Source organism: Manis javanica, chromosome 2 (genome assembly GCF_040802235.1).
Source record: "Manis javanica isolate MJ-LG chromosome 2, MJ_LKY, whole genome shotgun sequence".
Classification (NCBI taxonomy): Eukaryota; Metazoa; Chordata; class Mammalia; order Pholidota; family Manidae; genus Manis; species Manis javanica.
The window spans coordinates 143,267,705-143,285,722 of record NC_133157.1 but is presented as its reverse complement, the minus strand read 5'-3'; the positions used below and the strand labels follow the sequence as shown (position 1 = coordinate 143,285,722).

At 39.7% G+C, this 18,018-nt stretch overlaps 2 protein-coding genes across 5 annotated transcripts in view; one reads left to right on the top strand and one right to left on the bottom strand.

Annotated features, from left to right (window-relative positions):
- Nucleotides 1–17,786, bottom strand: part of PLAG1 (PLAG1 zinc finger) — a 67,873-nt gene extending 50,087 nt beyond the window's left edge. For 2 of the 3 annotated variants that reach the window (XM_073229533.1, XM_073229534.1), the window contains exon 1: nt 17,665–17,751. The gene's annotated coding sequence lies outside the window, so the exon portion shown is untranslated. Of the gene's footprint in view, nt 1–6,290; nt 6,644–17,664 lie in introns of those variants that run through there. The other variant, XR_012128178.1, reaches the window with a different exon arrangement.
- On the top strand, nt 213–5,538 carry CHCHD7 (coiled-coil-helix-coiled-coil-helix domain containing 7). 2 transcript variants are annotated; one of them, XM_017677410.3, is made up of 5 exons: nt 222–362; nt 2,470–2,614; nt 3,132–3,201; nt 4,579–4,677; nt 5,399–5,538. In XM_017677410.3, exons 3-5 carry the CDS (start codon nt 3,148–3,150, stop codon nt 5,501–5,503), a joined length of 258 nt encoding a protein of 85 aa, XP_017532899.1. In that variant the 5' UTR covers nt 222–362; nt 2,470–2,614; nt 3,132–3,147; the 3' UTR covers nt 5,504–5,538. The 2 variants fall into 2 exon arrangements, with proteins under 2 accessions (XP_017532898.1, XP_017532899.1); XM_017677409.3 differs by lacking the exon at nt 2,470–2,614 and having other exon boundaries at nt 213–362.
- Nucleotides 17,787–18,018: the final 232 nt, after the last annotated feature.

Here is an 18,018-nt window from a genome sequence, read left to right as displayed (position 1 = left end):
AGAGACCGGACTGCCGATTGGTCTGTGGCACCGCCGGTCAAGCCAAAGTGTTAAGAGGCGGGGAGCGGCGCCGGGGGCGCGGCGGGGCGGGTGAGGGGCGGGGCCGCGCACTCTGCCCCGCCCACTCTTCCCGCCTCGGCACTCCTCCCGTCGGGTGGGGGCGGGGCGAGACTAGCCCGCCCCCGCCGCTCAAGGCACCGCTTGGCTGTCAGTCTGGCGGCGGCGCGCGCCGATTGGGCCAGCTGCCGCCGGGGAGCGGGGACAGCATGTTGGGATGTGCGCTACTTAAGGTCCAGCTGCGCGAGCCATTGACGTGTTTGGAGCGGGAGACGGCCTGGTCACTGGTGAAGCGGCTGTTCGAGGTAAGTGGTCCCTTGCCCCTCCTTCCGCGGCGGCTGCCGGAATTCAAGAAGAGAGGGGCGCATCTAGGGGCTCGAATCCACTTCTTCGGCGTGGAGCCGTTTCCACCAGGCCTTAACTCAGCGCGGGCCCCTTTGCCGTCGCTCTGGTACCCCCGACACGGGTCTTTTCGGGCGGGAGGCAGGGAAGGTGACCCCTGCCCTGTCCGGGCGCCCCTAGCCCTTCTCCCTCTGTCCCAGCTTTTGAAGCGTAATTGTCTAGTCTACACCCAATTTCCTGCGTTTTCGTCGTCCCCTGCCCTTTCGCCATTGTCGAAGGTCGAAGCAAGGTGTATTCACCTGGGCCCGCTGTCCACGGTTAGACCGACGGGCAGCACGCGGAAGTCGGCGAGGCCCGGGCCTCGCATCTCTCCAGTTTCTCCACTCGACCACTCCGACCCGCTCCGGCATGCCGCCCGGACTTCCTGACCCGATGTCTCTGCACCCACCAGTAGGGTTATAAGGGCTCTAGGTTCCCGCATGAGGTTTCTCAGCTTCCGGATATTTGCCTCTGCCGTTGATCCGAGCCTCGGCTCCGATTAGTATGTGGGCATGAATGTGTTCAGTAACGTTCCCTTCCCCCTTCCCTTTCAAAGCTGTTTGGCGAGTGGGGCCCTGAACTACCGAATCGAAAATCAAAGGAATACTTTTTAAAGCAGTTTGCCCTTTGCCGAAAATTTTAGAGTTATTCCTCCAATGTGATGTGTTTTTGAGGCCCTTTCCTCAAATCTTTTGGTTTCGTTCTGGCTATCCTCCGCAAGTCGAGCTTTGTAACATTTGTTTAGTACCTTCAGAAAGTAAGTAGATGAGTCCTTTCCACGAAACACTCGATCTTATCCTTCAGCCCCGCTCCTTACTGTAAACTGACATTTCCTCTTCATATCCAGTTTGTACATGAGGATTCAAGCAAAGGAGGTGACATTAGGAAATCCAAACTTTGGTTTGTATTTAGAATCCGCAAGAGAAGGGAAATGAAATGTGAATAAACTCATGCTGCAAACCTGAGAAGGGTGTATGTGATGTTACTTAGGTGTTATTTTTAAAGAGTTCCTGACTTATGATAAAATGAAGAGTAGAACGCTTTCATGTAAGGCAGGCAACCAGAGTTTTGTCAGCGTCTGATCGCTGAGATACTATATCCAAGACATATGACCAGCGAAGCAGAGCACGGTGTTCTCACATCATGGGCTAGTTGTGAAAAAGAGGGCTGCGAGTTTATTCAGTGCCATCATCTCTCTTAGAAGTCAAGCCTGCAAAAGAATTGTGTTCAGGTGAGGAAGAAGCTTCTAGATGTAAATGAACAGTATCTTGAATTTCCTTTTGGTCAAGATGTTTCTTTTAGCTAGATATATTCATGTATTGTTCAATGAAAATCATAAAATAAGAGGATTACTTAGAAGTTAAAGGACCCTGGGATGGCTATTTTTCTATCTTCCTTTGCAACAGTTGATTTCCTTTAGCCTGGACATCCTAATCTCTTTAAAAGAAAAAGTAGAACTAGGGAATTCTTGATTGTGAATTCTTCCACTTTTCAGGAGCTTAGGGGTTTTTATTGTTTTTCCTGAATGTACTTTTTTACTCTTTACATGACTGGTATTTTTTTGATGGTCCCATCTTTGGGCAAGAAAAGTAGAAACCAATTCACACAAAAATTCTGCTCTGGTTATACGGACTAATGCAGTTTTTTATTTGGTAGTCGTTCACAGATCATCCTGCATTATATGCTGGCTTCTCCTTCATGCTTTAGGTGGAAGCTGATAAAGATAGAAAAGGATTCGTGGAAGTAAAAGTTAAATCAGCTCCTTAATCTTAGTGCAGAGCATTTAAAAATATTTGTGGATGGCTTCTCAATTGTATACCAACATATTGAAACAAAAAACACTGAAATAATTAACAGTAGACTTGGTTTTTAATGTTTCTCTTACTTCCTTTCTCTGGTGTCTTTGACAGTAATAGGCATACTAGTTTGATTTGAGCTCCATTACAGAGAGCTATTGTCCTGGGATATAGTTGACATATGAGTCCACTTTTGAGTATATGGCTTGATTTGGAATCACTAATTGGCTCTTAGGGAACTGAGATCATCTTTCATCAATAAACACTTCTGCAGAACTGTATTTGTAAGGCTTGAGTTGGAAGATGAATGATCCAGAGTAGCATTCCCTGCCTTCCTTCAACCCAGGGAAGTATCAGTTAAATAGAAGATGTCACTGGAGGTAAAGTTTCAACTTTCTTACCTTTCCAAAATGTCAATTAAGCAGTAACTTTGTCTTTTATATGGCCATTCCAGTGCTGGGGTCAGAGGAGACATTCAGACACTTCAGTTAACAAATGTTTTTGCTAAAGTTGGGTTGTATTAAATAATTCCACACTTATTTGGTATGCTAATTAATGTGTAGTAAGGAAATAATGCTGTATGACTAGGTTTTCTTAGTACATTCAGTTGCTTAAACTTTAGAAATAAGAATAAACTAAAATTGAATTATTGCTGAGCTGTCTTTCTAGACATAAGCAGATTTCAGTAGGTACATTTAAATACGGTCTTTGTGCTGAGGAATTATGGCAATGCAAAGGAAAAACACATCCAAATCTTTATTCTCAAAACAGGATATGTGGAATTCCTCACTGAATAATTATGCCAAATTTAATTTTTCAAGTACTTATGGGACTAATGAGACTTACTGACTTATTTTCTGTCATCTACTGTATAACTTTTCCCCAACATCTCTGCAGTAAGAAGACTGTTAGGATGCCCATGGTGTCACAGAGGCTGAGAGATCCTGACATAAATCCGTGCTTATCGGTAAGGTGTTTTGCTTTTGATTCTCATGAGTGTTAAGTTGGAAAAACAGCTTCTGATTTTTTGGGGCATCTGTTTACTGCAGTTCTTGAATAAACTTATTTCTGTACAAAAGATATTCCTTGCCAGTGTATCCTTATTTCACAAGAGCATTTTTAGACATGCATAATTTAGCTAACAAAGTTTCATCTCTTAAGTTTCCCTTATTTGTATAATATGCAAGTATTTAGTTGTCACTGTAATACCAGGCATATTTAAAACAATGAAAATCTTTAGTCCAAACATAGAAAGTTGGAAATGATATTCTTAAACTGTCACTCAAATTTATGTTTTAACAGCAATAATTTCATAATGTCCTTGAGTCAACCTGGCCAAGAGTTTAAGGGGCTGATAATAGAATTAGCCTATTTAAAGCCTAAAGGTTTTCACAAAGGTATCATATAAACAAACTATTTTGTTGTGATAATGAGTTTTTATTGGTGTTTGTTTGTTGTAACTAACAATATCTGTGACCTTGTCACCCTTGAATAATGCAGTCATCAGACTGGTGCTATGAAAGTTATATTCCTTAATATTATATGCATTTTCCAAATAAACACATTCATCAGACATTTGGCACAGAAATTTAGCTTTGTTCTGTATATTAGATCTCTTTTCAACAGCTTTATTAAGTCTCTTTAGATAGATCATGTTTCTAAGATCTGTGAAGCAAACTACCTACCCCTTTAGTAAAGCTTTCCTTTAGATGACCTCTCTCTCAGATTGATAACCTTTCACTATGAAATTTGTTACGCAGTCTACTTCCAGTTCAGGCCACTTAAATTTAATTCTGCAATGGCAGCTGCCCTCCTTTGAACTGTAGCCTTGTGTTTTGAAGTGATATTTATTAAAATTGCTTACATCATAGTGTATGTACTTGTGTAATGGAGTGAATGATAGCCAAAATTACGTTAAGATGGTGGTGTTAATTTAAGTTGCCTTGATGTAGACTAGTTATTAGCACCTTAACATAGGATCTGGAAACCAGCTTAACATCACACACTCAGGTTGAAATGAGAACTTGGAAAAGCAGGAGAGCTGCACTCTGGGTTTGATTCTTGCTGTCCAGTAGTGATTTTGAGCACGTTGTCCCTGTCTCAGCTTCTCTGTTAAATGGTTAATGTCTTAAATTAGATTTTAGTCAGTGCCGCGGCTCAAAATCTGTGATTAGCCCATCCAGACTATGAAAAGGCAGATAGATGTCTGCTCTGAGTAGAATGAATACTGGGAGAGTTGGAAAGATACTTCAGTTTTCATTCATTGTATGTTCATTAAAATGAACAAAAAGGTACTGTTTCACAGTACCTGCTTTGAGAGATGATGCCTACCTTACTGTTTAAGGAGTCTGATGCTTCTACGAGATGTATGGATGAAAATAACTATGACAGAGAAAGGTGTTCCACTTACTTCTTGAAGTACAAAAACTGCCGGAAATTCTGGGTAAGCCCAGCTTTGGTTTTGAAGTGATATTGAGTTAAAACTCATCTTTTAGGCTTGGAACTAAAGCCTGAAATTAGTCAGTACCCACAGTCCTTTCTTAATGATGACTGGGGAAACTTAACTATTCAACTTTATCCTCTGTGTACCCTAAAAGATGCTTGAGCACCCTTCTTAGCTGCCTCATCCTGCTCCCAGGATATAGAAGGCATTTTTAGTATCAGTGGGTCTTCCTAGGTGTGTAATTATCTGCAGCCCTAAAACAAGATCCTTGTTATTTTAGTTTTCCTGAGATGAACAGAGCGGATAATTTTCCCTGTCCTGCCACATGGTAGTCTTCCATTTCTGCCACCTCTTCTCCCACTACCACCCATGGTAATTAAAATGGTCCCATTTTTCTTGAGACAATATATAATTTTTGTTTCTCTGAGCCCTGGGTCCAGCTACTTCATTCTGCTAAGTGGTTTCTCAGTAGCTTCACTTGGTGGACTATACCCTTGTCCTCAAACTGTATGTCCCAATCCTAATTACTGTTAACATTCCTATGGGAATAATTGCATCTATTTAGTTGTTAACACTTTGAAAACCTAGAATTAGTTTAAAAAATTTTTAATTAACTTTATTTAGAATTTTCTTTTTGAGGAAGTGATAAAAATTATTGCAAAGTGATTGGCATTTAATATATAACTGATTTTGGTTCCTTCTTTTTTTATACTTCATGCAGAATTCAGTCATGATCCAGAGAAGACGTAATGGAATGAAGCCATCTATGCCTACAGCAGAAGAAAGAGATGAAATCTTGGGAGCAATAGGAAAAATGCCCTATTGAATATTTGCATTAAAATTGCTTAACTTAAAAGCAGATGAATATTTTTCGTAAATGATTACTATAATCTCTTAAGATCTTACAGGCCTTACCCAGCAGACCTTAAATCCTACAAGAGGAAACAAAACTAAGTTAGCCCTGTGTCCTTTGGATTTGTTCTCTGTGCCGTGATGATAGTATGCCCCTGATGGCCCTGCCATTTGACTGATTTTCCATTACTTCCTGAAGATAAGGGAGTGTTAGAAAAGTAACTGAGGTTCTGCTGACTCTCGAAAAGTAAGATGTGAACAAGTAGAGACTTAATGGTGGTGAAAGGAAGTGAGCATTTCCAAGGAGGCAATGATATGAGCAGTAATGTGGTAGAAGGAGACCTAGAGCTAAATTTGGACAGTAGTCTGAAGACTCCCACCTGGAGTTTAAGGTCTTTGGGGAGGTGGTGGAAGAGAAGCTGGAGGGTAAAGTGAGGGTGGATGTGCAGTGGGCCTCACATCCCAGGCTCGTTACTAAGGTCTATGTCCACTCACTTTCTGCTTAAATCAGGATAGTACATTCACTACGCAGGGATGCAGGGAGCAGCAGGAAGACTGTCATAACTAAGTGGTGTGCAAAAGAACTGGTTTTCTTGAAGGAAATGCTTATTAAAATACTTGGTAACTAAAATCCATAAATACTGAATAACCCTCTGAAGGCATAGTACTAGTTATTGAACCACAGTAATGGAGGGGAAAAGGTGATTCCTTAGAAGTAGGATTTCCATATGCAAGATGATGGGCAAGGAAAAGGTGTGGGGGTTCATTAGGTGAGCTCAATGGGATGCAGCTAGAGCTGAATATTTTATGATATAAAATGAGAATTCAGTATGGTGACCAGAGTGAATTGTGTAGCAATTCTCATACTCAACTGCCTTTTCATATCCAGTTTGTTCTGTTTACCAAATAGTTTTATAAAGATCATTATTACTTAATAAAATTTAATGTATACTAGAAAATCAACGAAAACAGTAGCTTGTATTCCTTTTCTTCATGTGGTCTGGGATCAAGGTTGTTATTTTAATGGCTGCTGACAATAAACTTCTCAGTTGGTCCTAGTCCTGAACCCAGGTCAGATGTTTTTAGGCCTTTGACTTGATTGTTAAGTGTGATTCTGTTTGAATAAAAGAAAGATTGTTTCAGAAAAATTCTTTGTATTGATTGCTCTAAGAAAGATGGACTAAAATAGGACCTGACAAGTAATTAATACATACTTGTGTGAAAAGCTTCTCAGTACTTTTAAGCATGCATGTTTGAGGGTTTGTAATTTTAATGTCCCTCTTTAAATGTACATACCAATATCAACATACATCCAGTAACTATTTGTCCTTGTCTAGTTATTTTTTTTAATAACTTTACTGAGATACAATTCATACATCATATAAATCTATTCAAAGTGTACAGTACAATGGTTTTTATAATGGTGACAAGGTTGTGCACCCATTGCCCCAGCTGAGTTTAGAACATACCACCCCAGAAGGAAACCCTGTGCACCCATTAGCACACATTCTTACTCCCAACAGCACCATTCATCCCCACTTCCCCAACATTTAGGCAGCTATTAATCTGTCTCTAGAATTGTCTATTCTGGACACTTGTGTAAATTGAGTTATTGTCTTTTATGACTTGCTCTTTCACTTAACCTGGTGTTTTCAAGGCTTGTTCATGTTGCGTGTATCAGTACATTCCTTTTTATTGCCAAAAAACATCCACTGTATGGATATACCGCATTTTATCCATTCATCAGTTGATGGGTATTTGGGCTGTTTCCAATTTTTAACTATTAAGAGTTGTGTTGTGCTGTCAGCACTCGTGTACAAGTTTTGTGCAGGTGTTCATTTCTTTTTCAAGTTGAATTGCTGGGTCATGGTAACTATGTTTAACCTTTGGAGGAACTGACAAACCAGTTTCCAAAGTGGCTGCACCATTTTACGATATATGAAAGTTCCAATGTCTCCATGTCTTCATTAACACTGCCTTTGATTATAGCCCTTCTAGTGGGTGTGAGCTGGTATCTCAGTAGTTTTGATTTGCATGTCCCTGATGGCTAGATATTGAGTATCTTTTTAGGAGTTTATTAACCACTTTGTATATCTTCTTTGGAGAAATGTTCATTAAGATCCTTTGCCCATTTTTAAATTAGATTGTATATATTTATTGAGTTGTAAGAGATCTTTATGTATTACTAGATAATGAGCCCCCTTATCAGATACATGGTTTGCAGTTTCTTTTCTCTCATTCCGAGGGTTGTATTTTCACTTCATGGTGTTCTTTGAAACACAAGTTTTTTCATTTTGATGGAAGTCCAATGTATTTTTTCTTTTGTTGCTTTTGGTGACAGACAGTGTCCAAGAAAATATTGCCTAATTCAAGGTGAAAAAGATTTACACCTATGTCTATTTTAAGAGTTTTAGCTCTATTATTTAGGTCTTTGATCCATTTTGAGTTACTCAATATTTGTGTGAGTGGTTATCCAGTTGTCCCAGCACTTTTTGATAAAAAGACTTTTTTCTTGTTGAATTGTCTTGACACCCTTGTTGCAAATAAATGGATTATATGTGTGAGAGTTAATTTCTAGACTTTGAATTCATTCCATTGGTCAATATGTATGTCTTACCCATATGCCAGTGCCATACCATCTTGATTACTATAACTTTGCGGTGATGGCATAGCTCTTTGATGTTGGTTTATGTAAGTGTGTTTTCTATGAAGTACTTCTGATGACAAGCTAACTGGGGGTTTTGATTAGCCAACTTTTAATGCATATAATCATAATATGGCTCTACCTAGGCAAAGCCATTCATCTAAATTTGTCTTCAGGGTTTCCCTAATTCTTTGCATCTTTACACATGTCCTTCTAACTTAAGTAGACTCTTCTTTGTTCAAGAACGTGTTGTACCACTTTGGAGAGGCAGAGTCCCAGGGATGCTCCCCATCACTGCTGTTAAATTTGCCACTATTATATTTCCTTCCAAGACTATACTTTGGGAGAGGTGAAGCTACTTAATCTGATCAATTGTGTCAGGATGTTAGTGTGTGCACGGAGAAATTTTGGAGTCAGGCAAGCCCTGAAACCAACTAACAATCAACAAAATACACAGAGGGCGTTTGACGTGTGCATCTCACTTTCATGGGAAACATCTCATTACAGATTCTGCACACAGTGGGGCAGGGTGGTGCATTGCAGTGTGCAAAAAGCAATCCTTTTGAGAGTCACCTTATCTATTTGCAAGCTCCTGGTTACAAATATCATTCATGATTATAAATAATGCCTGGTAAGCTCCTACTGTGTTATCAATGATCACAAATATGTATGTATTTGGCCAGGGGTGGCTTTTAAAACTGAACACATTGAAAACATGCTAGTTCAAACAGTGTGAAAGGGTGTATACAATGTAAATAAATCTGCTCAGAAGCAGCTAATGTCAAGTTCAAGGTTTTCCATGCGTATACAAGCATATTTGCATTTTTTTTTGTTCTGTACAAAAGGAAAATCATAGTACATGAGCTGGAGGTTCCTTGCTTTTTTTCACTTAGTGATATAGTTTAGAATAGTTCTCCATCAAAGATTATAGATTACTCCATTTCTTTCAGTGACTGCAGTTTTCCATTATGTAGATGCGCTATGTGAACCAGTCTCCCACTGATGGGTTTGCCATTTTAAACAAGGTTGCAACAAGCATCCTTGTGTCTGGTTCTTTGCTGCTTCTGTTTGAATATGTGTGATGAATTTCTAAGAGTGGAGTTTCTAGGTTAAAGGTTTCTTCATTTTAAATTTTGTAAATATTGACAAATCACCCTCCCAGGAGGAGCACACAAATTTTTATACTCCCATAAACAAAGCCTGTGAGTGGTTCTCTTTTCCTCACATTCTCAGTCCCACTGGGTGCTTTAAACTCCTTCATCTTTACAATTGATGTGTGAAAAATGGAATGGGTGTATTTATTTCCTTTGCCCATTTTTTTTTTTAGATCATTGGTCTTAGTGATTTGGAGAACTCTTTGTATAGTCAGGGTATTACCTCTTTGTCATATGTATTTTGTGTATTTTTCCCACTTTGTCTTCTGTTTTCTTATTTCTGCACAGTGTTTCACATTTTAATATAATTAAATGTATTAATTTTTTTGTTTATAGTTTTGGTGCTCAAAGAATATTAAATGAATCTAAGTACAAGTACTGCTATTACAGTTCAATTCTGCTCAACAAATATTTGCCAAGTGCCTATAATGTGCAAAGTGCTAGGCTAACCAGTGTGGAGGAGCATGGCTGAGTAAGTCACCATCTGGCCCTCAAAGAACTTGACTGTGCTGCCTGGGAGAATGAAATGAGTACCTCAGTAGGAACAGGAGCAAACTTGTAAGAGGGCAAGTAGCCTTCATACACACCAAGGGGCATATATACGTGGCATATTTGGGGGCTAGTTCTTACTGCCTTAAACCAGGGTAAGTGAAGAGAGGTAGTGGGAGAAGAAAAATCTATAGGTGGGTGAAATAGGTCCACATTATAAACCGCCTTGAAGGCTATGCTTGTGACTTTAAACTTCATACATAAAGGAAAACTATGAAGGATTTTGAGATGGTGAGGGTCAATTCAGTTTTTGTTGGGAGGAATCATTCAGGAGGCCAGAGACAGTTTATTACAATGATCCCAGATCATGCAAATGGACAGTTTTCCCCTGTAAACTCTGGTCCCACTCCAATTCTTTCTCTATAGGGCAGCCAGGCAAATCTTTCTAAAACTCAAATATAGTAATTTCCCTGCTTAAAATTCCCAAGACCTGCTCATTGCCTCTGGACAAATGCCCAAATTCCTTTTCTTGGTTTACAAGGTCCTCTAAGATCTTGTGACATTTCTGAAGGATGCAAGCTTCAGAAAGTTGGGAAGGGGTTTGTTCTTAGACACACAAGACTCTCAAGGACCTTAGATTTCAGTGAGGGAGACAGACATAAAAATACTGACTATACCCTGTCCATGGACAGCACAGTCCTGCCATACTCCCCATTGCACCCAATTTTCTCAAATTGAATGGCTGTCCATCAAGTGCTGTAGTTAGACTCTCCTGTATCCTTTCGGGTTCAGCTCATCTGTCATGTCTCTGAAGCCTTTATCGAATCCCCAGTCAGAATTAATCTCCCTCCTGTCTCTACTGTGGCATTTTCTTTGTGTACCCTGGGTAGCTGGGTACCTACCCAGATGTGGTAAATTAAGCAAATACAGTCATCTAAACATTCTTTCAATTTTTCACTTACTGTTTTTCTTTTGTACAGGAAAAATAAAAGACATATTGCTTAAGTGTCAAATGCTTTTTTCTGAAAAAGACACTGAAAGAGGTAATTTTGTTTTGCTCTTGACAGGTTTCAATATTATGAGTGGTTTCTATGTCACTGGTTGCGGCAGATAGCGCTTGGCCCCCTTGAGATTGCAGAGTAGTCATGGGAGGTCTGTGGCCCATGGGCTGTTCTCAGGGTCTTGGGCTCTTCCTCTGGTGACTGGGTGGAGCCATTGTACAACAAAACACAAGCTCTGTTCTGGAATACCCACTTTATTCCAGGAAAACGTCTCAATTTAAAAATCTGTTGGTCCACAGAGACTGCAACCGGGCCACGAAAGTGACCTAGGTCTGTGCACTCTATTTTTCTGTATCTTTCATCACAGCATTTTGAGACCACAAATAAATGGGCTTGGGACCAAGTCAGATACCCTCCACCAGTCCTGATAGTCCTAAAAAAACTGAAAGAGGGTAAGGGTCATTCCAGAGCATTTGAGGGAAAAGGGGCAGGTTGCAAGGAAGTTTAGGCCAGGGAAGAGAGAAATGATGAGATACTGAGAGAAAGGAGAGAGCAATTCGTGAGTGCAGGGCCCTGGCCATGGATCACAGAGAGCACTGACAAATAAAAAATAAAAAGATCATTAACAATGAAAATAAAGGTGCCAATGCCCAACCTAAACCAAAAATCCCACTTACTACACAGAGGTAAAATATGCCATGATGTAGCCACAGCACTGCATTTGGGGTCAAAATATCTGGGTTTGGGTTCTGGCTCTGCCACTTACTGCCTGTGCAGTAGATTACTTAATCCATTAGAGCCTTTCATACTGTGAATATGTATTTTTTTTAATGCCCTAATTATTCTCTAGGTTGTTGTGAAACCCAAAGAAGATTTCACATATGTTGTGCAAGTAAATGTTATTAATATTTGAAATACATTTATAAAAATAAATACTGGGTTTATTTGTAATAACTGAAAGCCTATCTGATTCTTGGTCCACTCTGGTAATGCTACAGTATCAACTACTACAAACTTCTCACTAACATTCACCTTCCTGTTCCCTGACCAAGCGCTCCACTCTGCCAGAAAAGGTTACAAAATCACACTGTTGTCTTATTTCACTCCTTCACTTTGGCCCAGAATGTTCTTTCCTTAAAATTTTCTTCTCATTCACACCTTGCCACTGTCCTAGCTGCTCCATATATACCTGAAGTCTCCAAAAAGCAAGAACAAGTACAAAAAAATTCATTTGGGGTGGGGAGATTATAAATAGAACTGGAAATATTTACCAAGTCACTCAGAAGCAACTTAATATTTTCCATCAATGTTCGTGCATGACACGCATAAACAGAACTGACTGTTGGCTAGACTGTCCCTCTACTCATGAACAGGAGCCCTCTCTTTTTCAGAAGCTGTCTTCTAGCCTCTTCTCACCTCGGAAATCTTGGTGTGTCAATTATACCTCACACCAGTTCTATTCCAAAGTAACTCTTAAACCTTACACACAGCGCCCCTCTCTGCACCTTCCCTGTGCCTTAGCACTAAGGACAGCTCTGGTTGGCACTGTCTATGATCATACAATTGGTGCCTATCATTTTGTCCTGCATTATATGCGTATGTTGTATCTGTCATGTCCTGCACTGAATTGCAGAAAAAGAGACCATTATGATCCTTCACATTTGCTCAGCACCTTGTAATTTACAAGGTATTGTCAGAAACATGGTCGTGTGTAAAACTCATTTCAACTCTGTGCAGTCGGTACTCCTGGCTCACAGACGCATGATTGGGAGACTCTTGTAGCTTAAGTAACCTGTGATTGAGCGCGGCAGCATGTTGCCTCTGCCATCTCACTCCCATTTTCCCTGTGGTGGGCCTAACTCCTTGGCATCTTTAATTTCCTTTGCAGCTCCTGATTGTGGCTATTTTTCAAATTACTATTCATTTCAACACTTACTTATTGAGTCTGTACACAAATCAAAGACTTCCATAGGGGTTATGAATAAGAAAATCTGTACTCTAGGAAGAAATTTACAAATTAAGCAGCATCGTTAACTGTATAGTTGATTCTTTACCAAACCTTTTCATTGACTAATGAGTCTTTCAAAATGATTCTGTGCACCTTGTCAACCCTGTCTCCCTCCATCTTCTACTCTTGAAGTAATAGTGAGACATGACTGTTCTTTGTCATAAAACAGCAAGGAAGAATAAGGCCAAAAGCTGGGGTGGTCCACAGAATGGACTTTTTTGCTGAATCAAAAGGTTGTTTTTGTCCTTTTGTTGTACTGAAGAGGTTCCTGACACATCCATAGGCTCCTTAAAGACTTGGGCAATTGTGGATTGGGGTAGGGGTGTTTTCAATTTATAGTTTGTATATGTGGCAACCAGAGTGTCATGTCCCTGTTTCTTTAGCTTCAAATGTATGTGTCAGCTTGTAGAACAACATTCCAAACCCTTGACAGCTTCTGTGTATAACTCCCACTTTTGGAGAGTGTCTTTCACAACCTAATAGACTACAGTACTCTACCTCTTGGGAAAACAAAACCAAATACCGACAACCCTCAGACTGGGCAGTTCTTCTGCGGTCCTGTTAACTGTGGGTTGTATGTCTCCAGCCCCTCACAGCCCTATGACCCCCACATCCAGCACGAGTACTGCTTGGGTCAGTTACCTCTATTTATTTTTAAAAAATCCCTTTATTCATTTATGACTTATGTAAGGGGCTGTGGACAGAAGATGTGAAAAGCTGAGGAAGTAAGGGGCAGTCTGAGAGGTTGTGCTGTTGTACTGAAGCTCTGCTTTGTACTGGTTAGATTGATAACCCCACTTATTTCTAGCTGTCCTAAGCTATCCTAAGATGTAGGCTTTGGATAAATTACTTAGATGTGAAAGTCTCTAGTTCTGCAACTGTAAAATGTCAAACTCAGAGGGTGGTTGTGAGTGTTGAGTGAGATGATGTCTATAAAAAGCTTAGCACAGTGGCCAGACCTTAGGAAGTACCAATAAATATTAACTATTTTTATCCTCCATTCCTACCTTTTGAGGAGAAGGAAAGTAAAAAAAAAACAAACAAAAAAAACTACCCATGCACTCTCCATTCAAATAATGGGGTTTAAATTTTGAATATCAAGGATCTTACATTTTGCTTTTAATTTGCTGGAATAATAGATCAATACTGCCTACTTCCATTCTTGAACTCTTCAATTCCAGACAGCACCCTGGTCTTGAGTAAGGATTCTTTAGTGCTGTGTGATTACAAAACTAATTATAGTGATTTTACTATCTGGGTATCTCTAAGGGAGAAGGTCGGGTGCATAAGCTTGCATGGTTTGGCAACTCAATTATCTTCGAGAAGACTGTAGCATATTTACAAAGATAGAGCATTACATTAATTTGGATAGAGACTTTTCTCCTGAAATGTTTATGGCTCTGAAGTTCTGAATACTTCTCTAAATGATACAACAAAAGATGGGATGGATTTACTTACAAGGGGTGAATAATCAAGAGAGAATATATTATATATTGAAACATGGGTTTATATTCTTTGGTGAAGAATGGGTCAGAGTGGACCAAACAGATGGGTGTGTCTAGGTTAAGCAAAAGTTCTGGGCCACAGGGAGTTGTGGGAGGTAAGAAGGTAAAGAAGAAGAGTAGAAGAAAGACATGGACAAAGTTTAAAATCTTGCCAAAGTTTTGCACCTAGTGATAAAAAAAGTGAGCAAGGAGAAGATTTAGCAGTAAGGTATGCTTTATGCCTTGAGCATTACACAAGTACCTATCTTTTGGCATTCATTTGTACAGCAAATATTATTGAATACCTACTATGTGCTATGCTGTCCTTGGAACTTGAGGTTCATTACTGAAAAAATAGGCAAAGCCCCCTGCCCCCTGGGGCTTATATGACTGTAGATATATAAAGAGATGATTAATAATAAACACTACAAATGAACTAGATATCATATTAGAAAGTTATAAGTGCTATGAACAAAAGGACCATTATAGCCAAAGAAGAGAGGTGAGAAGTAATGGGATATCAGCAAGGGAAGGATGTGGTTGTATTGAGCATGGCAAGGGTCAGAGGCAAGAAAACTCATTCCTCTCTGACAATGGTTGGGGCCACCACCCAAGAAGGCCATTGCTTCTTGCTGTTCTGTCTGACTTGGCTTTTCTAATGAGCATTACCTGGAGGTAAAAGAGGTCATGTGAGTGACTCTCTGATGACAACGGTAGACATTTAAAGGACTTGGAAATCATAAATACAGAGGTAATGAAAATGCACCAATGAAAAGTAGTGCCAAAGCTTTCCAGACTCCCTGCAGCAAAGGGCAACAGAGAGACAGGAAAATAAGTGCGTGCAATGAACTTTAAAAGTACATGCAGCAAGGAGCGAGTAGTCATATGTGAAATAAACAAAGGCTGTGAATGAAGTGTTAGATTCCAAAATACTTCCAATTTTGAATCTATGGATTACTAAACACCTTTGAAGAAAAACCTCCTGCCACAGGGGATTCTAAGGTCCTAAGTGAAAAATTCAGTCAGTTGTCTGCTGACATGATGCCAAGTACCTAGATGACTGTCTCAGTATCTCCCCTTTCTCCAGGACATTGCACTTGTGTTCACTGTCAAGCTCAGAGCTGTGATCACAGGGCTAGTGTAAAATAATCAAGCTACTAATCTGAGATTGGGGTAATGTAATCTCAGGTAGAAGGAATACTTTTTCCCCTTTTAGGAAACATGTTGTCTATTGTCTTGGCTGCCAAAAGCCACTCTGTGCTAAGCACATGGCTTATTGGACTTTGGTCTCTGACAGAGGCAATCAAACCTAAGGAATCCACATCTCAGTATGTGGAGGGTCCCTCTAAGCAATAGGGAGAGTTTGACAACCTCTGATCTACTGCTTTACATTTTGTCATAGTACCCATAGGGGTACCACTCTCCAATTCCTGCCCCTGGGCTAGGAACCAGTTCAGGAGAAAGAGAAGATCAAGGGGCCTTGTGGCAAATTCTGAGACCTTCCCAGGACCACCCTCAGTGTGGTTGCTCTGAATGTCTTTGCACTTGGCTCATGAAGTGAGCAAGAATTCTCTGAACCACTTATCTAGACAGGATTTGTCTCCTCTGATGTTTCTACTTAGTGCTTGAAATTTCACAAAATAATAAAATACCACTTTTTAGTAACGATGGAGGCAGCAATATCTCCCCAAAAGAACTGAATGAATGAGAAAAAATCACCTCTACACTTCAAAACACCTCAGATAGTCCATCCGTGCAAGAAGTTGCTCAAGTCAAAATATTTCACAATATTCCACCCAAATTAAAAACAATGGGGACAACTGGAAAGTTCTCCATTTGCATGCATACCCAAAGGAAAGAGAGAAGAGTCTGTGTGCAGCTATTCTTAACATAGACTGGCAAACACAGAACATATAAGTGAAAAATTGGCACCTGGGTTTTTTTGCAAGTTTTTTTTTGAGTGTGGGGGATTCTTTCCAGCAGACCTTCTGGACATCAGAAGAGGATTACGGGAGATGTAAGGGACAAGTGTAAAACAGAAGAAAGCGGACACAGCCAGGGGAATAGGAAGCATATTTAATTTTAATTTGAACCTAAACATTTTCACAGACTGTAGAGTTTGTTGGCTTAGCTATGTAGCTGCTACAAGTTGCAATTGTTCCACAACATAGACATGACGGAATGTTCCACCGAATTTTGTTTTTCCTCTTTGGTTCTTGGTGCAAAATGTAAAGGGAAAGTTTACTCCGTGGTTTATTCTAAACAAATTCAATCCAGGTATTATTGCTCCATCAGCCAACGTGTACTTATTTTTAAAAGTGTATTTTTGACTTTAAACACTTAAATCCATTGTGGTTTATCATGTCAATATATATTTTGGCGTGTGCACAGCTCTGTGAAGGCCTGGTAAAATTCCTTAAAGGCTCCTGTGGCAGAAGCATGGCCTCCCTGTTTCCAGAGAAGAGAAATCCTCATCTGAATAGCTCAAGGTATATTCTGTCACAGCCTGTCCCTCCTTTTTGAGAGCCAAACTTGGGCCCTAATGCTGGGGTAAATGTGCCCACCAATAAGTTGTTTTCCATTTGGTGCCAACAGAACCCAAGAACTGGTGTTTGTGTGGTGAGCAAGCTCACATTTTGAAATACGAACAACTTAAATTTGTACAATGAGTTCAACTACAATGAGATCCAAGTTTTTCCTCCTCTGATCTTCAATAACAACCTTAGGAGACTTAGGCAGGTCAGCTATTAAGCTTCCTATTTTCATAGACGAGCAAACAGCTGACACATAGCCAGCGATGGTCCAGGGCCTTGATATGCTACTCAAGACAGTAGGCGGGGGAGTGTCTAATGTAAAGTATGTTTGTTTTCTTGTTTTCAACTGAAAATTCAGTGCACATCTGTTATAAATAGTGCCTCCTGAGAATACATGGATTTCAGATAAATTATTAATATAATATTAGACCAGTGAAAATTTTTATATTAGAAATATTGGCAGGAATTGTTATTGTTTTTATGAGTATCCTAATTAAATAGCTCAAGAAAGATTTTTAATAAATCAAAGGGAACAGCTCAGGAGGGAAAAAAATGTTTCCCTATTCTAGAAAATTACTGGGTAACATGCCCTTCTAATTCATCCAGAACATTCTTTCAAAGGTCCTTGCGCTGTTCAGAGAAAATGGGTATTTAAAATGAGCTCCAGTTAAAGATGGAAACATTAATTCTGCCAAGGACATTTTTCAGAGACATTCCACTGTTCATGATGGCAAGTTATCCCCCAAATAAAGCAATACTACTACCATTGCTATTGCATTTCCATTAATAATAACAATAACCAATATTTAAAAAATACTTACTCTGCACCAGGCCTTGTGCCATGCATTTTCAGTGGGTACATTGCTTTTTTCTCTCATTTATTCCTCATGACATCCTTCATCCTCCTGTTAGAGAAGGAACACCTGTAATTTGAGACTAAATAATTTTCCCACAGTCACACAATTAGTATGAGGTGGAGCCAGAATTTTAACTTATGCAATGTAACTTCTGAACCCACAAGCTTACATGTTCTGTGAGTTCCCTCCCAGCAGCTGCTAATAATGACAATAGCTGAAATATGTTGCTTGTTTATTATCAAACTTATCAAACTTGTCTTTTATAAACAATTTAAATGAGATTTGAAGAGGTGAACTTGAATTTCACCTAGGTTCCCA

What these genes read in the sequence shown, in the direction of transcription:
- CHCHD7 (XM_017677409.3), top strand. Translation starts at nt 3,148, where the DNA reads ATGCCCATGGTGTCACAGAGGCTGAGAGATCCTGACATAAATCCGTGC. An exon ending in ACATAAATCCGTGCTTATCG is followed by an intron (nt 3,202 to 4,578) that starts GTAAGGTGTTTT and finishes TTACTGTTTAAG; the next exon opens with GAGTCTGATGCTTCTACGAG. An exon ending in AAAACTGCCGGAAATTCTGG is followed by an intron (nt 4,678 to 5,398) that starts GTAAGCCCAGCT and finishes TACTTCATGCAG; the next exon opens with AATTCAGTCATGATCCAGAG.